Source organism: Equus asinus, chromosome 23 (assembly GCF_041296235.1).
Source record: "Equus asinus isolate D_3611 breed Donkey chromosome 23, EquAss-T2T_v2, whole genome shotgun sequence".
In the NCBI taxonomy this organism is placed as follows: domain Eukaryota; kingdom Metazoa; phylum Chordata; class Mammalia; order Perissodactyla; family Equidae; genus Equus; species Equus asinus.
Window position 1 is genome coordinate 21,938,062 of NC_091812.1, and position 24,024 is coordinate 21,962,085.

At 42.5% G+C, this 24,024-nt stretch overlaps 1 protein-coding gene across 1 annotated transcript in view; it reads left to right on the forward strand.

The window, feature by feature from the left end:
• Nucleotides 1-23,182, forward strand: part of RASEF (RAS and EF-hand domain containing) — a 72,601-nt gene extending 49,419 nt beyond the window's left edge. The window contains exons 8-17 of the mRNA XM_014866497.3: nt 513-597; nt 1,803-1,891; nt 5,044-5,278; nt 5,586-5,723; nt 5,840-5,987; nt 7,251-7,332; nt 8,573-8,687; nt 12,837-12,956; nt 15,373-15,449; nt 19,886-23,182. Coding sequence (XP_014721983.1) covers nt 513-597; nt 1,803-1,891; nt 5,044-5,278; nt 5,586-5,723; nt 5,840-5,987; nt 7,251-7,332; nt 8,573-8,687; nt 12,837-12,956; nt 15,373-15,449; nt 19,886-19,991 — 1,195 coding nt within the window. The 3' untranslated portion in view covers nt 19,992-23,182. The remainder of the gene's footprint in view (nt 1-512; nt 598-1,802; nt 1,892-5,043; nt 5,279-5,585; nt 5,724-5,839; nt 5,988-7,250; nt 7,333-8,572; nt 8,688-12,836; nt 12,957-15,372; nt 15,450-19,885) is intronic.
• Nucleotides 23,183-24,024: the final 842 nt, after the last annotated feature.

Sequence of the window (24,024 nt, forward strand, 5' to 3'; positions counted from 1 at the left end):
TATGTGCCTGAGTTGGGATTTGAACTCAGAATCAACATCGGAGCCTTTAACTGGTAGAGGACAGTGCCTGGTGGGACAGCACCAGGCCATGAGTAGGATGCGGGAGTAGCCAGGAGAAACATGATGTATAACACGTCACACCCACGCCTGGCTAGGATGCATGCAGGGGAGAGAGCAGCCCTGAGGCAGGCCAGGTCGGGCATTTAGGGAGCAGAGACCTGCAGGAAACCCATTCAAACGACGGAGCTCCCCAATCGAGCAGGGGGTTCCACAGCACAGCGCGTTCCTTCCAAAGATGCCTGAGAGCTTTAGAGAGAGGTGATCCATCACATAGGCTGTAATCCTAGTAATAAGTTATGAGCTCAGTTTATGGGTTTGAAGAGAGGTGGTAGAAAGTTGCAAGAGGCGGTAATTCCAGGTTCGGAACGTCACAGCCTGGAAAGAAGGTGGTGACATTTATCCCCAGGATACCCTCCTCGCCTGTTCATTTGTTTCCCTTATTTCCTCTGTAGAAAAGCCAACAGGAAGCTGCATGACAGTAACGACGGCCTGAGGAGTGCCCTCGAAAACAGTTACAGCAAGTTCAACAGGTCCTTGGTATGCAGCCGAATTCCATGACCCATCCTGTCCTCTCCTGTGGTAGAGTGTTGTGATGACAATCTTGCATTTTCTTAGAGGAGAGCTTCGTGTAGAGCCTTCTAATAAGAAGAAGCTCTTCCATATGATATAAAAGGAGGAGCATTTTCCCAAATTAAAAAATGTTACTTCTCTGTAGAAATAAATGCCTCGATGTTAGCCAGCTCTTTTGTTAGTTGTTCTAGGAAACCAGAGAAAGATGCGTCAGATGTGACCCATGTCATATCAGAGAGTTTATAAGGTAGTAGGGAGTCAGGATGTGCACGGACAGCAATCACATAAGGAAAAGTGGGAAATCCTGTGGAGGCACAAATAAAATACCGCCCGGTGGGGAGGCGGGGGTGCTTCTGGCTGAGGAGAGTGTTTAGACACACTGAGTATTCTTCCTGATAGATTATCAGAGAGGAGGCCTTGGTTTTTTTTTTTTTCTTTTGAGGAAGATTAGCTCTGAGCTAACATCTGCTGCTAATCTTCCTCTTTTTGCTGAGGAAGACTGGCCCTGAGCTCACATCCGTGCCCATCTTCCTCTACTTTATATGTGGGACGCCTACCCCAGCATGACTTGCCAAGCGGTGCCATGTCCGCACCCAGGATCCGAACTGGTGATCCCCTGGTCTCTGAAGCAGAATGTGTGAACTTAACCACTGCACCACTGGGCTGGCCCCAGGCCTTGGATTTTAAACCCTCTACAGAAACGTAGAAAAGGCTATGTCCCATTTGGAGTTTTGAGGACCTCCCCAGGCGGCGTGCACCTGAAAGGCTCTCCTCTGACTTTTGGGGGTCAGCTTCACATGTGGGGTTCCAGCACTGTAGCTTTGGTGTGGACGAGTCAGTCACGAAGTCAAGTCCTGGTTCGAGGAGAGAGCAATCCAAAGTAGTTGGTATTGCAGAGTCCTGGCACGACTGGGGAACCAGGGTGCTCCTAACGGCCCTTCGTGGCTCAAGCAGTAGACTGAAATACTATGTGTGGACTTGAAATACGATGAAGAGAGAGTGCTCTGGGCAGTTGTCTTGTTGCAATTTTCCTCTTGATTTTCATGCTCACATTTGCTCTTGTAGGATCCCAATCTTTTAATTACATTAGAAATTAAATACTGTGCTACAGTTAAAGTATATATATATATAATGTTTACATGAAATAACAAAAGGTTACTTATGTATTACAGCGCATAAATAATATATCACCAGGGAATACGCTTTCCAGAAGCAGTCCCAAATTTAACCGTCATTCTCCTCAGCCTCTGGGCTATGACAGGTATGTTCACACCTACTTAACTTTTTGTTTCAATTCTAGATCAAAGTTAAAAGAAAAGTAAATTTCCTTTAAGGTGAATTAAAATAATAGAATATATTTTGGGCATTAATTTTTATTTTCTACTATCTTATTTTAAATTTCTGAAACATGAAACATGTAAAAATTAAAAGTAAAAATGTTTCAGAGAGGGCAGCATGATTCCATGAAGATGCTGTCATGACTTGGTGAACTCACCCTTTATGTGAACTCACCCTTACCTCATCCCTACTCACGTCTTGTTTCTTAGAAGTGGCCTCAGTCAAAAGTGTCTCAGGAGAACAGTGGAACTGCGGTCTAGGATGTTGTGGTACATGTGGTATATGACGTTGAGACTCTTGACATCATCCGTAAATGTTTAATAACTCACCATAATATGTAAGCTATGTTCAAGGAAAAGGAAACTTCCAGAACAAATAGAAGTATGGCTAGTAGATATTTGTGAGCTACTGTATTGAAGGAGTCAGAGAGGCTTACCAGAAGTGAGAATTTAGCTCTATTTTTAATGAAATGAAATGAAATATTGGCCCTGCTGCAACTTGAGAGCTGTCAGTAAAAGGTAAAGATCACTTGTGTGCATGCGTGTGTGTACATACACATATGACCAGTGTTGCTACTTAACAAGGTAATTGTCGAGTATGTCAGAGTTTGAAAGTAGAAGTGAAGGCATAAACCATACATTTCCAGCTCTCCGCTTCTGATGCGACTTTCTAATCCGAGTTCATTCCCTTCTCATCTGGGAACTTTGGTCTAAGGAATAATGTACTGAATATCCTGGCGACAGCAAAATGGTCGGGGTTCCTCTCAGGAAGGTCTGTTAAACCAGGCTTCTTGGTGATCACTTTTAAGAAAATTCTATTCAGGTATCAGATGTTTTTATTGTTCCCTGATTTGTAAAATAAAAAATTTTAATGGCTTATTGATTCATAGGCAGCCGGCTGCTCTGTTATTGAGAAATAGAGATTACTTTTTAAAAATGTGTGGTGTGGTGCCATTTCTCTGGACTGATATTTAAGATCAATTCTAAGGAAATAGGGGGAAAGATACATAACTGAAAATTGTTTCAGAAATTTCACGATGATGAGAAGATGCCATGAATAAGGCTTGTAAATCCTGGACTAATTGCTCCTCAGCAGTAGGTTCAAAGAGACAAAGTCCTCACATCCCAGCGGCTCAGAGAGACAGGATCGGAGGCCTCATGCGCTCATCGCCTTGAACTGTAACCAGAGCGCCGCTGTGGGCTGCCTGATGTTACTTTTTGAGGTGTCATTAGTTTGATGTAAGAAGTTAACCTTTTATTTTCTTTCTGATGCTAGTATAAGAACTTAAAAGCATGTGGGAAATGTAGTTTTATGACTTTTGTGGCCTTATTGGATTTTAACTTGTGTATTTGTTTTGGATTTGTGGTTTTTATAAGGTTTCTAACAAAAGTATAACTTGTTTTATATTTTTACGTATAAATTGTAATGAAGTATTCTTTGGGCAAATAAGAATAGTTTAGTTTTAAAACGGTATGTATCTAAGTGGAGTTTGAGAAAGTCTGATCTGTACCTATATTTTTAATGTAGAGTCTGGATATTCTTGGAGGTGATTTTTCAATTCAGGATTCCACTTCTCCTTACTCCTTATCAAAATACAAATAGGTTAAAAATAATAAAGTTCTGACCAATAATGATCTGGAGCTGAAGTACTTTGTAGTATATTGTAATGAGAATAGTTTCCTTAGGTTCTTACAGATAGACCTAAAATCAGTTGCAGAAGGAGAGTTTCATAAATGATGAAACAAACAAAAAAATGTACACACACACACACACACAGCCAGCTAGGTAGATTGGGGTATAGTATGAAATTCCTGCCCCAGGATCAAGACTTTATAATTGAGCAACATATTTAGAGAGAGTTTAGTGTTAAATTACCTTTTTAATTAATTTTAAACATTTGTTAATGGCACCAAAATATTTTTGACTTCTCAGATTTGTATGGCTTATTCTTGTATCTATATTGATCACCCTGCCTTTTCTAAGCTTATCCATCTCTTATTTCTTGTATCTGGAGACCTGTGAGCCCTGCCCATTCCCCCTTTCAGATGAGAACATGGGTGCCAAGTGGCTAGGATGGTGCCCAGTTTGTAGTGGGAACTAAATAAGTTGCAGCCCCTGTTTTTATTTCAGTATAAACTTAGATTCTTATGAAAATCAAATGGAAAAGCAAAAGTGAATAGGGAAGATATGTGGTTTCTTTTGATTCTCCTGTTTACTGTTAATTTCTCCCTCACTTATAAAATGTTACTTTCGCAAATGGAAAGATCCATAGAAGTCAGTAGAAGTCAGGAGTTCTAGCCTTTATCTGAGGCACCTTCCTATGGAATCTCTCCTATAGGAGTCTTTCCAGACTGTGTGTCAACACTTAGTGGCAGAAATCTAATCTCATGTCAAACCATTCCAATACCACACATTTCTAATTGCCTGTCATTTTCACCACATTGATTAGAAATGTGACTCCCAGAAAAGTTTATCAGTTGCCCTTATTTGTCTTGTGCAACCTGAGAGAATGTATGCTGCTTCTTCGTCTGTCAGCTCTTTGGGTATTTGCAGAGAGAAACCGTCAAGACTCAAGCTGAGTACATTGGACCATTGCTCACATCTGAGGGTTTTGAGTCTCACGTCATCGTAGTTGCCTTTCCCATCCAGATTCTCAGCATCCCTTTTAAGTAGAGATGTTATCCAGAAATGAACAAACTGTTCAGAATATGGTCTGATCCCATTAGAGTAAAAAAGTTCACGTGTTCTACATACATTTTTCTTAATGCAACTTGAGAGTGCATTTAAATCCTAGGTACTCTCTTTTGTATCAGATAATAAAGAAGATAATTTTAAAAATAGCTTCGTTTATTAAATGTTTGATTTGAGTATCTTTATCTTAATTGACTGTTGCATAGAATGAACTGATACTGCTTTGAACATCTTATTTCCCTTGATGCTTAACTGAGGTATGTTGTGGCTCTTGGCGAAAATGAGAATGTTGGTCTTCTCGATCGCATTGCTGTCTGACTGTTGCCTGTGTGGTCTTGAGCATCGTGAGCCCTCAGGTAGAGCAGTCTTCTCCTTTATCACCAGGTCACCCCGCTCTTCCTTCGTGGACGAGGACTGTGACTCGTTGGCCCTCTGCGATCCTATGCAGAGGATGAACTGTGAAGTTGACAGCCTGCCCGAGAGCTGCTTTGACAGTGGCTTGTCTACCCTGAGAGATTCCAATGAGTATGACTCGGAGGTGGAATGCAAGCAGCAGAGGGGGTTTCAGAGGTCGCACGGCACGCAGGAGAGCCTCGGGGGTGATGCTTCAGACACAGACGTAAGCCCCCGAAGTCACTGTTCTCCCAGGCCTTTTCTTTGACAGAAATCTGTCAACCTGTTTGACTTTTACCTGTCACGGGGATGTGTTTGAAAGGTTGTGAGTATGAAGTGTAGTCAGTAGAATGTTTTTTGCCCCACCAAGTTAGGGAGAAGTTCTCCTAGATTGCCATTTTGAGGGCACTCTATTCCATAACAGCCTTGCCCATGTGTCGATTCAGCTGCATGTTTTTCCTCTCTTTAATGGATCATGTACATGTGTAATGAGAGACTTTGTTTTTTAACGGCTGACTTTTTTGAAAAACCAGGTTCCTGAGATAAGGGATGAAGAGACATATGGCTCAGAAGGTGTGGCTTCCGTCCTAGACTGGAACCCCCAGGGGTCAGTGAGTGAGGGCAGCACTGTTGGTTCGTCAAGAAAGCCCATCCCTGCACTTGCACTGCAGGTGGGTGGTTTCTGAGACACTTTTGTTTATGAACACTTTTAAGTTTTGAGCTGTATAACTCATTAGAAAGAAAACCGTCACTACCTTTGTCACCCACTGTGGCTTTTTTCCCCTAGACAGACGTGGTGGATGATAACTATAAATCTTCCAGCTCACAGAAGGCTTACAAGATCGTGCTTGCTGGGGACGCCGCAGTGGGGAAGTCCAGTTTCCTCATGAGACTTTGCAAGAATGAATTTCGAGGAAATACAAGTGCCACCCTAGGTATGATTCTGTTTTCACTAGATAATGGGAGGATGACTTTCTTTAGCTTGATTTTATTTTCTTTAAGGATTATTTACACAGGTCTCTCTTTCTCTTTCTCTTTGCACATACATATATATAGATATGTGTGTTTCTGTGTGTGTGTGTCCTTGTCTATAGAATAGTCCTCCTCTATTTTGGCTAAGGCCCGACTCTGGGAAAGGAAGACTGGCCAAGGACAGAGGTATCTCCTAGGGCAGTGAGATCAACCAAACCAAGTTTAGAGCCTGAGGTGACAGATTGATTTATTCAGCAAACGGTCCCGAGTCCTCCTGTGAGCCAGATACTGGTATAGGCACTAAGGAGACACAATGAACAAAGCCGATGAAATCCCAGCTCCCAAGGAGCTTACATCCCAGAGGAGGGAAATGGGTGAGAAAACAAAAAAAGATGGGGCATGGGGTTTGGGGAGAGGAGCAGTTTATGCTGGGTGGCTAGGGAAAGCCTTTCTGATCAGGTGTCATTTGATGCTGCTAAAGTGACATTACTAATGGCCAGTTTGTCATTATGGTCAAAATCAAAGGCAGCTATATGCTCCCTTCCGACTTCACATACCTCTCTCAGAACAAGGAAAGAGGTAGTGTCTTGATTTCCCAAATTTGCATAATAATCAGTAAAAAGAGTTGAAGATATGCAAATTATTATTTATTTTTCTTATTCATCTAAAGAGTTCTTATTTGGATAACCAGAAATGTTAGAGCGGATTGATTACCCTCTTCACAATGGGTGTCTTTGTAAATTTATGGTTCTCTGTTAGATCCTTCAAGATAACCGAGTTGAAAGTTACCTTCAGGTTGATTCAAAAAAAAGACTACGGTATTTGGTTGACTTGCTACAGAGTGTGGCATATACACATACAGATACATATACACATGCACAGACACATATACATATTTCCGTGCACGCGCGCACATGGACACACACGCACAGATATAACCGAGTTTATCTAATTACCTGGGCAGATAGAACGTTGATTTTGCTTTTGTGTGTGGATTAAGTCCTTCCCCAAGTCAGCCGACCTGCAGACGGTACATCTGTGTGCACGCGTGTGGTCTGACTGTAACCAGTACATGCCGGTCCCTCTCCGTGAAGGCCATGTTCCTTCCTCTCTACCTTGCTGAGCTTTGGCTTATTGGCTTTTGTGTCATCTAAGAGGGCTTGAGACTAAAAACCGATGGAGTTACTTACATTATGTTCTCTACGTTCTCTTATGTTCCTTTTCAGGAGTCGATTTTCAAATGAAAACCCTCATTGTAGACGGAGAGCGAACAGTCCTGCAGCTCTGGGATACGGCCGGTCAGGAGAGGTAAGTGCTTTTCCTAATGCTTCGCGCTCTGCTTCGGTTTGCACAGACACACCCTGGAGGACACTTGGGGTTTTTATTCGCATATAGTATATTAGAATTTAATTATATAATATCCTATATATTATATAATAGAATTTCAAGAATGCTCACTCGCTGCCACATCCTTTCCCCCTTCACTTATCTATCAGTTGTGCAAGAAGAGGATCTTTAAGCTTCCTGTGAACTGGTGTTCAGCTGGGAAAAACTTGCTTCCTAACAAGTGAGTTTAGATGAGGCCACACTCCTGAGTGCAGTGGCAGTGTGAGGAGCTGCTTAGCTGGGGTGCCATAAAGGATGGAGAAGAGAGCCTGTCAGCTCCCTTGGGTTCGAGGGCAGAGGCACAGACTAGACAGCAGACTCGCATCTGGTGACAGTACCTTATCTTGCATTCATTGCCAATGACCAGAAGCATTAAGCATAAGTTTTAATCTTATCTAACTCTTTGGGAACCGAATCTACTCAATGTTCAACAAATAAGCTTGGGATGCCAGCCTACTTCTGTGCCAGATGCCAGTCAGGGGGCTAAGATTCCACAGTGGACAGACACAAATACCTCCCCACAGGGAGCGTACATTCTCCAGCAGACTGGGAGTTTCACCATTTAAAAAGTATTTGTGATTGGCAATGGCCCTATTTAAGATACTGTCACATATAGCACTTGGTTTAGCATTAGGACGTGCATGTTGAGCTCTGCTGTTTCCCCAGCGAACCCCCCACAGCTCCGTGTATGTACAGTTCCTGGCACGTTGTGGTGTTTTACATTGTTAGTTCTTCCACCCGCCCCATAATACTCCCTACCCACTACCCCCACAATAATTTTTCTCTAATGTGCATCTTCTTCCATCCTTCTCTGTGTCCCACATGCGAGTTCTGGTAGCTTGTTGCTGAGGCTGAAGTTTTTAGGAATTATTCTCTCAACCTAGTCCTGGTTATGCTTTGAGGTTTGTAGACTTTCTTGGGATTGTTTGGTGGAGAAAATGATTGGCTTTTCCGAATCAGTAGCCCAGATTCTCATCCTCTTAGCTTTGACTGGGTCGGCCTAGAACGACCCATCTTTACACTAAGATGTTGCCATTAGAGTCTTCGCACTCAGGGCCTATTTTAGAGGGTGAGAAAAAGTGAGCATAAAAGACATGAAGAATGAGGCAGCACTAGAGACTGACTGATGAGACCGTCGCTTACGTGCCTTTCTCTTTTGCAGATTCAGAAGTATTGCCAAGTCTTACTTCAGAAGAGCAGATGGTGTTTTGCTGCTGTACGATGTTACGTGTGAGAAAAGCTTTCTTAATGTACGAGAATGGGTGGATATGATTGAGGTAAGAGACACAGAATTACACCGGGGGAGTTATACGCCCACTTGGAAAATGCCCTTTCTCTTCTTTGTGGAAGGGAGCCAGGTTGGAGCCGTGGATCCAAGCTCTCAGGAAGAACTGGCTGTCAGAGGCAGAGTTCCCGACAGCACTTGGCGCTATTGGTTTTTTCCGCAGTAGCTGAGCAGGTTCCCTCAGGGCCAGGGGCGCTGCTAACAGGAGCTTCTGGGGATAAAACTTCTGGGTTTTCTTACAGGTAAAATCTGAGCCCCGTTGAAAGCAAGTGAAAATGCAAGTAACCTGAGAAGCAGCAGCTCTTACAGATGAGGGGGTGGTGTGACTGGGTGTGTAGTGCGGTGGGATGCGTGTACGGGCTTCCAGAAGGTGTACTAGAAGCACAGGTGAAAGAGCACCTGGGTGTGAGCAGGTGCCAGGCTCAAATTCTATAGCAACTGTGTTCTCAACTTTATTCTGGAAGTGGTTTGGGTGTTCACACACCCCAAGATACCACTGAGATCCCAGTTGGTATTTTGAGCGTGTGGTAACATTGGTGCCTTCTTGTGGTTAAATGAGGTGGTGTCTTTCTTCTGAGCAGCTTTCATATCCTTCAGTTTCATGGTAAATAATTTTTAAAAGTAGGAAATGATTTTGACCACAGGTAGTATGCTACCAACAGATATTAATCGACATAAAATGACACTTCAAGCTATAGTTCAGCATACTCTCTTGGAAAACAAAACAAAACTAATGACTAATACAATTTTTCAGGTAATTCTGTTATCTTTCATTTTTAATAGGCATTAAGTGCAGAGAACAAATTGCTGTCTAATTTCAAGTTAGCCTCTAACTTCTTCAATTGGGCCTATTTTATACCCTGTAAAAAAAACAGAATTAATGTTCTGTTTCTAACTAAAGAAGTGATATAAGAAATGACTGATTGCAATTGGCTATATGACTTAGGTAATGAGAAATAAATGTGCCTTTTGTTCAGTTGAAATATCATGGCTTAAAATTATTATAAATACAATGAAAGTGTGTTGACATTTATGTAATATTTTTATTTCATAGAATTTTCCACGTTATATTCATCTTTGTAACATATATGAGAAAGGAAATAAGAAATGTAATGTCATTCTCACTTTTTATGGGAAACCTGAGGCATAGAAAGTGTGGCTCTGGTTTGTAGTTATTTAGAGGTTAGAGGTGGAAGGGGGAGTTGGGCCTCCTCGTTCAACACTGGTTGCTTCTTTGATAAAGCACCAGAGTGAGCAGCAGATTAAGAAAAAAGGCTTTTGATGTAAGAAATCATTCCCAAGGTAGAGTTAGTGCATAGAAGAGAGACGTCTACTTGAGGGGACATGTGGACCTCCCTGGGGGGAGAGAGCAGTGAGTTCAGAGGATAATGGATGATCTCAACTAGCTTAGACACACAGATAGTGAAAATCTATGGCAAAACTTGTTACTGTTGAAACTATTGGGCTTAGTCTTCAGATTCAGGTTTTGGATTATGCTCAAGAAAAGGAGGCATACTGTGCTCAGCCATATGAGCTGTGAAACAGCCCTTAGTGCCCAGCCGTGGCATGTATCAGGAGCCCCATTGTAATACTTTGCTAAACACCTGCATATGGTAAATGATCTTTTCAGCTATTCATATCACCTTTCATCAGGTGTGAAAAGGAAGAAAACTCTTCAAGGTGAATTCTTGGGCCTGACCCCGGGGCCGAGTGGTTAAGTTCGCGTGCTCCACTTTGGTTGCCTGGGGTTTGCTGGTTCATATCCTGGGTGCGGACCTACACACGGCTCATCAGGCGGTGCTGTGGAAGCGTCCCACGTAGAAAAACTAGAATGACTTAGAACTAGGGTATACAACTGTGTCCTGGGGTTTTGAGGAGAGAAAAAAAAGAAAAGAATAAAAAAGGGAGGAAGATTGGCAATAGATGTTAGCTCAGGGCCAAACTTTCTCACCAAAAAATAAATTTAAAAAAAAGAAAAAACGATGAATTATTGAATTTGCTATGGAGAAAAAATTAAATACCACTTGGCATTTGACTTTCACTTTCTTTGAAAAAAATGGGCATGATGAACCTTTGCCATGGTTCACCTTCCTAACTTGAGGAAATTCCATAGGGACAATTTATGTGGCCACATAAGTAGGGTAGAAGCTAATGGTGTGATCGTTGGGATAGGCCAGAGGATTGAGAAGCAGTAGTATGTCTTTGGTGCATTAATAATCAATACACTTCAATTGAAGACCACTGGGTTTCAGAATCTCGTAATAAAATTGTGGATAAAATAAGATTATGGCCATTTACTTACCTGTCATGAATAGTTTATTGATTATTTGGGTAAAAGTTGAATGGAAACAGTTGAGATGTGAGATCTTTTCCTCACTTTTACACCTGAGAAATATTTTGGGATACCTACTCTGTGCTTGGATGGTTCTAGAGCTTGCAGTATATCTGTTAATAAAACAAAGAGCCCTATCCTTATGCAGCTTGTACTCTCGTGGAGGAGACATACCAAGCAACAAACATAAATAAAATAGGTACATAGAATGGTAGAAAGTGATAAATGTGATAGAAAGAAGAAGAGGGCAGGGTACAGGGCCTTGTGCTGAGGCAGTGGGCTGCAGGAAGTGTGGTCGCTGGAAGGTGACATGGGAGCCAAGACTTGAAGGAGATGCCGGTGTTTACCCATATGACTTTGGGAAGCCATTTAGATGCTCAGATGCTTGACATCCTTAAGTGAATATTTGATTAATGGCTCTCACATGATGCCCCCTCGGCTCCTGAGCAGTTTGCCAAAGAACACAAGGAATTAACCCATTAACTGTTGGGATGTCTAGTTTTGGGAGGGCCTTTCATTCCCTTCTCCACTCTGCTTTTACTACACTCTGGTGCCTTTCTCTGAAAAGAAAGGAGGTCAAATATGATCTCATTTTTTTTTTTTTTTTTGAGGAAGATTAGCCCTGAGCTAACTGCTGCCAATCCTCCTCTTTTTGCTGAGGAAGACTGGCCCTGAGCTAACATCCGTGCCCATCTTCCTCTGCTTTCTATGTGGGATGGCTACCACAGCATGGCTTGCCAAGCGGTGCCATGTCTGCACCCGGGATCCGAGCTCGCAAACCCTGGGCCGCGAAGCGGAACGTGTGAACTTAACCACTGCGCCACCGGGCCGGCCCCTGATCTCGTTATTTTTAAGGCTCATTTCTTGAGCCTGTGTCAGGCGTAGCAGCAGACTGAATGAGCACCTGGCTCTCTTCAGGTGCGGCAAAGAGGACTCTCCCCATGTCTTCATCGGGGCTGCTGCTTCTGTCGTGTAGGAACCAGAAACCTGATTTTCTGTGAGAGTCAGGTTATCTTCTTTGGTTCTCATCGTAGCCTGCTGAGGGGGGATATGCGCTTACTACACCCTTCATTTTACAGATAGGGAAATTGAGGCAGAGACATGGAGACTTCCCTGGTTTCACGCAACCCCAGGGTGGCCAGGTGGCGGAGGGGCAGGTCTTTCACTCCGCTCTGCCTTTCCCATCTCACGGTCCATCGCTAGCTGCACTGTGCATCCTGCGACAGTGTGACAGTTTGCATATGCTGATTTGGGAGCATTGTCTTCAGAATCTGTTACTTTGGATGCTTGCTAATTGACTCCTCATAAGAACCGTGTCGGCCTTTAGGATCTTCATATTTTGCTTTTGAGGTAGAGCAGGTAGCAGTGAGTGTGGAACTTTCGAACTCCGTTTTTGACCCCTTATAGCTGAGGGATTCTTGTGTGTTTTGTTTCTGAGATCACAAAGTTGGCTTGTAATCACGCTGTTTGGGGTGAAAGTTGTAGAAAATGACGTGGCACCATAGCCAAAGGCACTTCTGTGCTCCTGCTTCCAGAGTTTATGCTGGTTTGTATGGTGGGAAGGCTCATGGAGTCAGTTAGACCCTGGCCCCGGGCCTCACAAGTTTTCATTTACTGTCTCTGAACTTCAGTTTTCTCACCTATTGACGGGAGAAAGTCGGGTTCTTTTTAGAGACTGAAGTTTAAAGATATTATCTATGCACCATGTGGCACCTAAGACGCATTTGGAAAATGGGAGCTGCTGCTCTCGTCGTTGTAACTTGTCCATGTTTGATGCATGCACAATTTCTTTTCTTTTCTTTGTGGTAGGATGCAACCCATGATCCTATTCCTATCATGTTGGTAGGAAACAAGGCTGATCTTCGTGACACTGCTGCTGCAGAGGGACAAAAATGTGTCCCAGGATACTGTGGAGAAAAACTGGCGATGGTAAGAGTGAGAGTGGCTCCAACTGGGATAGACCCTAGTTGTTGACCCCCTTGGAGTCAGTGCCTTCTCCCTTTTGTCTGCCTTTGCTGTTTGATGGGCTTCTCTTCTTATCCAGGCAGAACTCCCAGCGGGCCCTCGCCCTTCCATGCATATAAGTAATTGCACTAAGGATTAAATCCCTCACAGAGTTAAAGTGATCTTCTGATCATTTTCTCCCAGTGAGGAGCATTGACAGAGAGGGGCTAGAATTATCCCGTCTTCCTCCTCACTCTCACTGGGTTCCTGGAATCCTTCTCTAGTCCTGGAATCCAGGTAAAGGAAAAAGAATGGGTGTCCTATTTCGAGGAGGTGGCTTTGGTTCTGGTGGGTTACTATGCCAGGGAGCAGAAGATGGTACAGTGTCACCTGGGTGGAAGAGACTTAGAAGACTTGTTTTTTTCTCTAAGATTTGTGCTTAGTTGGAACAGTCTACAGTTATTTTTGTTTTGCATTTGTGTAGAGGATGGAGCTCATTCCTGCCCAGATTTTTATTGTGGGCCATAGTTATTCTCCCATTACTGTCATTGTGTCAGAATGCTGCGTGGCCCTCTTGTGACCTGTCTTACCCAAACAAGAAATCAGATGTTCCCGGGGTCGAATAAGAAGTCCATACCTAACAGTCTGATTTGATGTTGCTGTCATTGTCGTCTGTCATCAGCACCGTGAAGGGCCTGCTGTGTACCATATACATATGTGAACTTTAAAAAGAAGTTTCAATTTCACTATTTTAAATTGGAAAATCTTTTTTGTTTTACATTTTAGAACTATGAACCAAACATGATAAACATCAAAACTAGGCAATGATATACACAAGAGATTCATTCAACACATTAACTTTATGCACCATGTGACAAGCACTGCATTGTGTGTTGAGCGAAGAGTAGAGAACAAAGCAGACAGTCCTTGTCCTCATGTAATTTATTGTCTGGGGAGACAGACATAAGCCCATGTGATCCACATGCTGGACTCTGGCCTGCACATCCTCTTAGAGATCTCATAATTCCAGGCTCCTTGCCGGTTTTATTCCCTCCTCACGATTTCTGAGTTCCTGAGGCTTCCTTATGTGTCTCCTGACTTGTACCCTCCTGCCCCTCAAAGGCATTCTCTGTTTCACCCTATAGCATCCTGTCTATAGAACTCAGCAACAGCACTACCCATTTCTACTAGAAATACATTCATTTTGTGATTTTTATAGGTTTTCTGTAGATTCAGGGGCTCATGGGTAAAGGTCCCACTGTGGAGTCTTTCCCCATTGTCTGATTCTTCTCTCTCTCCCTGCCTCAGAGCAGCCCTCACATCCTCCCCTCGTCCCACAGAGGCCTGCTTAACCGACATCCAGGCCCACAGCACATGCAGTTCTCTTTCCTAAGGGAAATTGTCTCCAGTTTGTTAGATGAAGATACATAAAAATAACTTCATCAATTACAATTGTGGCAAGTGCTGTGTAGGAAAAATACAGGTGGCTATGAAGTTTTATAATAGGAAGACCTAATCGTGACTTTTTAGAGTTAGAAAACACTTAATGCTAACTTCAAAGGAAGATTACCTAAAAATTCAAAAGGTTGGTAGGAGTCAGCCTGCAGAAGGGGGTTGATGTAGGTAGGGGATAACCTAGGTAATGGGAACAGCAGGTGCAAAGGTCCTGAGGTGGGAGGGAGTTTGGAGCATTGGAGAAATAGAGGAAAACTCCTGTTAACTGGAGCATTGTGAGGGAGGGAGAGTGGTGGCACATAAAGCTGGGAGGTTGGCGGGGGCCGTATACAAGCTAGGCCTTCTCAGCCATGGTGAAGCGTTTGAACATTACTTGAAGAGGAATGGGAAGCATTGAAGGATTTGAAGCAGGAGAGTGATATGATCAATGATCATGTCCGTATCCACGGGGAGGTTGGATAATAGAGGACTAGAAAATGTCCACTGTCTTTAGCAACAGGCAGGCTGCTGAATCGTATAGGAAGAGATGATAGTGTGAAGGGGACGCATGTCAGCTGCTGGCCAAAAGGAGATGTACTTTTGATGAACATTTAATTCATGAGGGGTTACCTAAAGCTGTCATTTTTATCTCTCGCAAATTATCTGATAGAGAACATTTGGTAGCACTGTTGGAAATAAGAACCTTAAAACATGAAATTTTGTATTGTGCTTTTTTTTTTAGTGCAAAGTAAAAATCTTCTGACTAGAAACTGTTCCTGGAATAACTAGGGTCAAGCTTGTCTTTGTTTTTAAGTGTTGAAACGCTGAATCCAATTTCTTAGCTGGTGGTCACTCTTAGCATACTCAACAGGAAAATATTTTTATTTTATTGATTGATTTTAAAAGCTAAAATTCCAAGAAACTTAAATAAAGATTTCATTTAATTGTGTATATTTCTTTTCTACAGACCCACGGGGCGTTATTCTGTGAAACAAGTGCCAAAGATGGTTCGAATATAGTAGAAGCTGTTCTCCATCTTGCTCGGTAAAATTCTGCCTTATATTTGGAAAACTGAATGGAGGGTTGACTTTTCACCTCATTGGTGCATGTGTCAAATTTCTTGGCCATAACCTGAATGTACATTGGAAAACACTGTGTTGTCTTCGCTTAGTGGTTGGAGAAACAATTAAACATGGATTTTATAAAAACTGGTAATGCTTCCTGTTCCCTGTGAACATTGGCAGAATACCTTTACTGCCAAACAAAGCAGATGCATCTGGCTCGTCACTGACATTTCTGCAAAATGTCACCACAAAGCTAATAGTTGACTTGCATGAATCATTTCCAGGAAACAGATTTTAAATACAAGAGACTATTATGAATATAACTGTCTGACGTTTTCTGGGGTAAAGGGGAAAAAAATGCAACAAAGCAAATTGTATCTATATCATGCCAGTGGAAAGCACTTTGCTAAAATTATTACCCAGGTAATTATTAAGCAAGGGCAATGGTGTTAATAATAAATGACACTTGAGAGGTAGATTAGAATGACAATTGCATCATTGGAGAACTTGGATATAAATGTGAGGGTTTTAATCCTTGGCGTATTCTTAGGACATAATGTTATCTGTTAGATTTATCTCTTCTGCCTAGTTTTCTGCTGCAAATGAAAAGATGATTCTTTACTGGCCTAAAGAGATTAAATATATATTAAAAAAAAAAACCCAAAATAAAAAATCAAAACGTGCGTTAATAAAATCCAGGTCAATGATCTTTAATTGCTGATAAAGCAAGAACATAATTTTAGGTGTGTAATTCTTTTCCTGATCGTTTGTGAGGTTTTACAAGAATCTTAACTTTAGTATGATAATTGGCCTCTTCTGCTACTATATATTGACAATTAAAACACTTTGCAGTGTTTTGAAATACTGCTTTTCTACTAATGACTTGGTGGTTGGTGTTTATAGTACTTCCTAGAATAAAACTCTGTTAGGAGAGTCTTGGGCTGGGCCTCGGAGAGACCAGGCCCTCACCTGAGAGAGGAGACGGCCCCGGGACCTGAGGTCGCCTGCGTGTCAGGTGCCTGGGCTGGAGCTCAGTCTTTGAACATTATCTCCTTTGACATCAGTCCCAGAGGGGGAGTCACCTCCCTGCACCACACTGGAAATAATCTTTGTTTAAAGCCAAAACAGTGCACACTTTGGGTGTGACCTAGAACAGGTGGAAAAGAGGCAAATGTTGAAAGATGTCTAGATTCCAGTGAATTCGTTGTTTTTTGTCTGTGATTAGTAGAATCGTGGGCTAATATCACATTTGTCAAATGAGAGCCAGAGTAAAACCTTTATAAATTGGGTGAAATAATGGATTCCATGCACCTTTGAGGTATAGGGACCACCAGCCATGTTGGCCAAACAAGATCCGTTCAGTAAAGAGGGGGGAGATTCAGTGAAATGCCCTGAAGATGGAATAACTGCTGAATTGGTAGGTCTTTTCACCTTTTCGGATGGTTGTGTTGATGTTTCACTGAAACGTACCTGCAGATTCCTGGATGGAAGAGATGTGCCTTCTGAGGCACGGGGGAGGACTTGCAGGTCTTCAGAGCGTGGTTGGGCCCAGGCTGGACTGGAGCTCTGTGCTGCCATAGCCTTAGGCAATGGGTGCTGCATCGCTGCTCTGGCCGAGCAGGAAAGGATGCTGCAGGCAGGGCCCTCTGCGTGCTCACTGTTGCTGCCCAGCGTACTAGAGGATCGTGGCGTCAGGAGGCTCAACGTCCAGTCTGAAATCTGCCCCTGACTAGCTGTGGAGTCTTGAACAAGTCCCTGTCCTCCTTTAGGCATCTGTCGTCTATGAAGTGAGGGAGGGGGCTGAGAAAATGACCTCTAAGGTCCTCTCTGGTTCCAACAGTGTGTGATTCTGTATGTAAGAGCCTGTACTCCTCTGAGTAACATCATCTCTAATGCTGAATTATCTCATGGGGTCATACTAAATGACTCCAGATTGCCACATCACACCCAGGGTGCAGAATCGATCCTCTTTATTGTGTCGTTAAGATGGGAGAGGTTGTCACCGCCTGTGCTGCACTGAGTCAGCCAGGCAGGCCGCCCTGTAGGTGCCACACAGACTGGTGTTCAGTTACTTAAACCACCTTTGCACAAAGGTGTTTTGATGATAAGGCCACTTCTTGTGAATCACTTATCAAGGAGTTTTTAGTGCTGTTATTGCATTATGACCTGGTTTGAGGCCTCTAGCTTAGTTATGTTAGCGATGCGTTAAGTATGAATAAAGCAAATAGGTAAAGACTTTAATTTGCTTTATACTGTGCCTTCAGGTTTTCTTGTCGAAGTACCTAAGTCTTAAATGGAAACAATATAGTCTCCACAGGTGAAATTGTCATTTTAGAAAGTTTCCCAGCCTTTAGAAAGTTACATAGAATGCAGAACATATCAGTCCTTGATTTGGATCTCATGATTCCCAACACAGGTCCTTTCACCCCGTGTCATGTCTTCAAACTTGAATTAGAAGAGTTTGTGGGAGCCAGCCCATGGCCTGATAGTTAAGTTTGGAGCACTCTGCTTTGGAGGCCCAGGTTCAGTTCCCAGGCGCAGACCTACACCACTTGTCAGTGGCCACACTGTGGTGGTGACCCACAAACAAAATAGAGGAAGGTTGGCACAGATGTTAGCTTAGGGCCCATCTTCCTCAAGCAAAAGGAAGAGGATTGGCAATAGATGTTAGGGTGAATCTTCCTCAGGAAACAAAAAAAAAAGAGAAGTGTGGATTTGCACTGTCTGAAACAGAATTCATTTCTGAAGGGAGACCATAATGTTTGGTTAACAATCTGAACGCCTCTCCTGCTTCTTGGAACATATCTCAATCTGAGGAAAAGTTCCTCCTGGAAATGCAGTTCCCTGTAGTTCTCACAGGTCGTCTGTCACAACCAGTGTCCGATGGTAAGTAAATCTGCCATGACCAGAACCACAGGCTCTACACATTCTGCAATAGATTCACATTCGACAGGGATTTAATTGATCAATGGCCTGAAATTTGAGAAAAACACAAAAAGCTCCGGCTGATCTGTCAGCTCAGCCCAAGTGCCAAGCCCATTGGGTGTGAATGTGTCCAGAAGACTGAGTCATTAAAATGCAGCCTTAAGGATATGGTAGTTTTTGGTGAGGTAATTCAATTTTCCCAGCCTTAAACCTGTTTTAGATATTGGAAATTTTATCCTTCTGATTTCCTTAAAGTGGGATATGCCTGCATTTTTGGTAGATTAAAGAAACTAAAGGCCAGATGAAAGATGGGAGTACCTATTTTTCTCCCTTAATATTTGCTTTCAGGTTCGGTAATGTCCGAAGTATTATGAGCACTCAGCATGTGAAAACCCCGCACTAGGTTCAATAGAGATATCAAAGGGAATATAAGACAGCTGTGCAATTGAACCCTGGTCAAGAAAACATGTGACCAGGCAGCCATACGATATGTAGTTCATAGAGGCCATTGGACCTCCCAGAGGGGAGAGATGTCCGGCTCTCTGTGATTGTCTTGTGGGGATGCTGTGATTATTATACCCATTGTACAAATAAGAAAATTGAGATCTAGAATGCTTAATCAGCTTGCTCAAAGTGACACAGCTTCTAAGTGGCAAGGTTGAGAGTGGCACAAGCTCCACCTCCTGATGGGGAGTGCCAGGCACTGACGAGGGAGGGCAGAATTGTCTGGGGCCATCTGGGGAGCTCCCTCACCCACAGCTTGTCACTCAGCCTGTCGAAGGTGGGACTTAGAATCTGCATATTTCACAGCATCCCCAGGGCTGCCTTGGGAAGGACGCTTCCTTAGGGGCTTTTCGTAAGATCACGGAGGTCTCTCGGTGTGGCCCCTACTGGTTCATTCTAAAAGTAACTTAGGAAGAGGCAAAAGGAAGAGATTTTTTGCTGGATTTTAACCATTCTTTGTTATCTCCATGCTCAGGTTAATGAAAGAATGGCTATAGAGTCGTTATTGCTTTTGCTAAGGTCGGCAAGCATTAGTTGCGGATGGAAGCCAGGTTCTAGAGAGTTAAGGAGTGAGCTGTGTATGTGGCACACTATAAAGCAAGAGAGAGCAAGAGTAGGCTGTGAGTGTGTGCATGCACATGTGCATGTGTGTCTCTGTGTGTGCTTGTGTGTGTGTGCACATCCTGGTGCTCAGAGGGCAGGCGCAGGAGCAGTCTGCATGGTTAGAATCCCAGCTCTGCCACTTCTCCAGCTGTGTGACCTAAGAGAAGTTTCTTAACCTCTTTTTGCCTTCATTTCCTCACGTATAAAATGGACACAACAAATTCATGTGGTTCTTGTGAAGATTAAAGAAGTCAGTACCTATGAAGCGTTTAGAGCAATGTCTGGATGGCACACAGAAGCACTCAGCCGTGCTGTTTTTATTTCTCCAGAGCCATTTGTGGTTTCATTTTATACCTCAGTAATCCTTCCTCTCTCTCTCTCTAGGGAAGTGAAAAAAAGAATTGATGAGGATGACAGCAAATCCATTACCAATCTGACTGGGACCAATTCCAAAAAGACAATCCAGATGAAGAATTGTTGCAATAGTTAAATCTCAAACATCCTCGGCCAGTGAACTCCTTGTGTCCAGAGTACCGAATTTGTGTGACTTGCTTGCTTCTTAGAGTGGTGCATCCTTTGGACACTGTCATATGGAGTGTACAGTGTGGGAAATCTGAACTATGCTCTTGGGTCCCTCCAGAACCCCGGCTCTTCTTCGCTAGTTTCAGTGAACAGTTTGGTCCCTCAGGTTAAATATACTTGTCTTGTCCTTACAGTCTTAAAAGATAACATGTAAATATTTTTAAAGTGGTAAATAATCACATGCTCAGATCAAAGCTGTAGAAGAAACTCACTGATGTACTTAGATTCATGTGGTAGCTGACTTTGTAGATAACCTATGATGATGTTTACTTCAAATATTCAATACTAGAGTACTAGTAAAAGAGGGGTATCATCCTAGCTTTGCTGTTAACTAGCCTTGTGGTCTTGGATAGGTCCCCAGCCCACATTAGACGTTTCGTCTCTGTAGAATAAGCAGCGTGGCCTGGCGGGCCTGGGCTGTCTCAGATTCTGTAGCACCTGAAGCAGTGGGAGGAGAGCACCCCAGCCCACACTTAGTAAGGACTCTGGTTATTCATACTTTGTAAACATTGGAGTATGGATTTTTCTCACTTCTCAGGCAAGAACAGAATTTAATTGAGAAAAAGTGGTAGTATTTTAGGCTCCAGTGGAGACAGAAAAATCTATTTTTTTATGTATAAAGGAAACATTTTTGTGACAAAAATAGCTGTATATAAAAGAGGGTATTTTATAATCTCAGAAGACTTATAAAGTCCGTGGTTTAAATTCAATGTTAAAAATTCTAGTGAAACCATATAAAAATTCTTCAGAAAATACAATGCCCAGGAAGGTTGTCACTCTTCACTTAAAAAATACACAGCGAGTTGTTGCCAGGGGAGAAGGAGGAACTGGGAGTGACTGTTAATGGATATGTGGTTGATTTGGTGGATGATGAGAAGGTTCTGGAATTAGACAGTGGTAATGGTTGTACAGTTTTGTGAATACACTAAAAAACACTGAACCATGTCCTTTAAAAGGGTGAATTTTATGGTATGTGAATCATATCTTACTAACAAAATATGCCAGTACTTAGAATGATTTAACATTCTGCCAAATGAAAATATGCGTGCTTATTTCAAAGCTTCCCATGATTTAAAAACATAATCTCCAGTATAATGCAAATCCCGACTCCCTAGTCGCTGGCATTTAGTTCCTTCAATAATGAACAATGAAAGAAATGGTATGTGTGGTTTTGGAAAATAATCTCTGTAAAAGAAGAGTTGCGGCTGGGAAAGGTGAGTCAGTCCTTTGTTTAATGTGACTGATGACTCATCCTCACCAAGGACCTGGTTGACCTTGCTCTCCTTCTGGGACCTGCAGTGCCTCCCGTCTTCCCCATTGAACGTCTCCAAGAGCTGAAGGAGTCCACGTCTCTAGAGGCCCCTAGTGGCGTCAGTGAAGCCTGGTTTTTGGTTTTCGGTTTTCAGTGCCCTGACCCAATGAAGTTATTCCCAGCCGGAGATTTCAACTCACCTTGCTTCATATAGTTCAAGCCCTGGGGAGCTTGCTGGCAAAACTCAAATAATAGCTGTTATTTATTGTATTATATAAGCTAAAAACATTCCTTTTTGTTGAATTAGAACAATTCCTTGTAGCAGTTTTTCTCCTATTTATGATTTTATGATTGAAACTTAAATTCTCCCGCTTCGTTTTTTTTCATGAAATTGACAGATATGTTACACATGCAAATTATAAACTGCCGTGACGTCAGTTAACTTTTAAAAGCATGCCTTCTCTCTGCGGACGACATCTAGGTCTTTCACGGCAAAGCTGAATCTATCCTTAGCACCTCTACCATGGATTCCTGTTCCTGTTTCATGTGTTTTGGTCCCAGAAAAAAAGTTTACATTTTTGACCTTGCTTGTGAGGCACTGTCACACTGTGGGGAAGGAGGGCTTGTTATTTTTGTGCTGTGGTGAGACAAAAGTTTTGCCACTGCTCTTTGCCTTGGGCATCCGTGGAGCCCCGGTGAGAAGGGACCTGATGTGTATGTGTTGACATATGGGATGTGTGTTTAGGGCTTTGGTGCAATTGCACACATGTGTTAGTATGCATTTTCTTGTGTTGCCTTTATTTATTTTCCCCAAAAGTGTCTCTGTATTTGTCTGACAGTCTGTACATAGAGTGTACCTTTGCTACAGAAGTGTTATCTTGTCTCTGTCTCTGGATTGCCTGGCAGTGCACCCAAATTGGGAGATTTACAGAGGCCCCCTTGTTAGACAAAGCAATTATCTTTAACTGTTTGAACCCGGATAAATATTTTGGCAGCAGAATCCACATTAGAGATTTATAGCTCTGGTTAGCAATCTTGATTAAAGAAAAGCTACTTAAAGCTCTTTCAGCTGCATTGGTGGGAAATCATAATTGTTACCAACATTTGATTTCATGAAGGTGTTCTCAAATTTAAAGTGTATTTTCAGTAAGAACAACAATATTTAATATTTTTAGCTTAGACTTAATTTGATACATTTGCATAGTTCCATGCAAGTAACTCATCTTGACTCAACTTTTCCTTTGAGAGCTTTTAAAATCACAACTGTACTATGCTAATTTTTTATGTATCCTGACACATTGGATAATATTTTAATTTCATCATGGAGAAGAGCATTGGATAACATTTTTCACTGTTAACTTTTAACCTCATACATTTTCATAATTTATTTTTTTCCACTTGCTGCTTTGTATGACGTATGTGACACTTGATTATTTAATACTAAATGTGATTTGCATAAACCCAAGTCACACAGCCCTCTTGCCGAAGATAAAGTTGAGGTTAAAGATAAAGATTTATTTTCATATTTGTACAGTGATCGGCTTCAGAGTGATGGTTTTTGTGGGCTTTTATTGTATACGTGTGTAAGAAATTTCATAGGTGTATATTAAGTAGGCCTCTGAGTATTGAGTAATTGTTTTATGGTTTTGATTTATATGGTTTATATTTTCATAGTATCGGCCATATTTTGTTTATACTGTTTATTTCTCTTCAAACCATTAATAATTATACCACAAAGTGTAATTTTTATAGCAATGCAAATGTCTAAGGAACTACAAATACTTTCTGCGTTGTAAGCTCAATAAAGCACGCTGCCTTTGGCCTTCTGGGGGTTCCCTTCAGCTTTATCGCCGGCGTCCCTGAAGTAATTTTAATTCTACGACGTGCCTACATGAACCTGTGCCTCTGAAACACTGTCTTTTCCTGCCCAGGCAGCTGGCTGCTGGGAGAAAAGCATATGTCCTTGGTGTTGAGTGCTGCGGCCTAGCAGATCATCTTGGCCAGTGGGCTGCAGGTCTCAACCAGCTTGAGACCTGATGGCCAGGAATAGTGAGGCTTTTGTGGAAAAATTTCAGGATGTGCTCTGACCATCCTCAGGACCTCTCAGTCAGGGGTTAGTCCTTTCCTCTGACACTCACTCCTGTTCCTCGTGCCCCACTGCCTAGCTAACTCCTGCTCATCCTTCTGTTTTAGCTTAAACATCACGTCCTCAGGACATTTCCTCCCTCAACCCAGAAACTAGGATGAGGCTGGCTGCTCTCACTTTGTAGCATCGTTTTAATTGATGAGCATCCTTACTGCCCTTATACTTGTTTACCTAGACCCATGCCCTGGGCCCTGAGCACTATGGTCTGCTGCTGCCTCCCTCTGCCATGCACAGTGCTTGAATGGGTGATCAAAGAATGAATTGTTTCAATAAAGCAAGCTTTGCAAAGAGTTTCTGCAACACACACAGACACACAGTCATGGACAATATAAATAAGTGGCAGCATGTTTTCATGACCATGGGTCTGAGCTCTGCAGTCAGCCTGCCTGGCTTTGAACCTGGCTTCATATACTTACTAGTGGGGTAACTGTGAACAAGGGGCCTAACCCACGTGTACCTCAGCTTCTTCATTGGTAAAATAGGGATGATAACAGTACCTTTCTCGTGAGGGGGGGTTATGAGGACTAAATGAGTTAATGTATA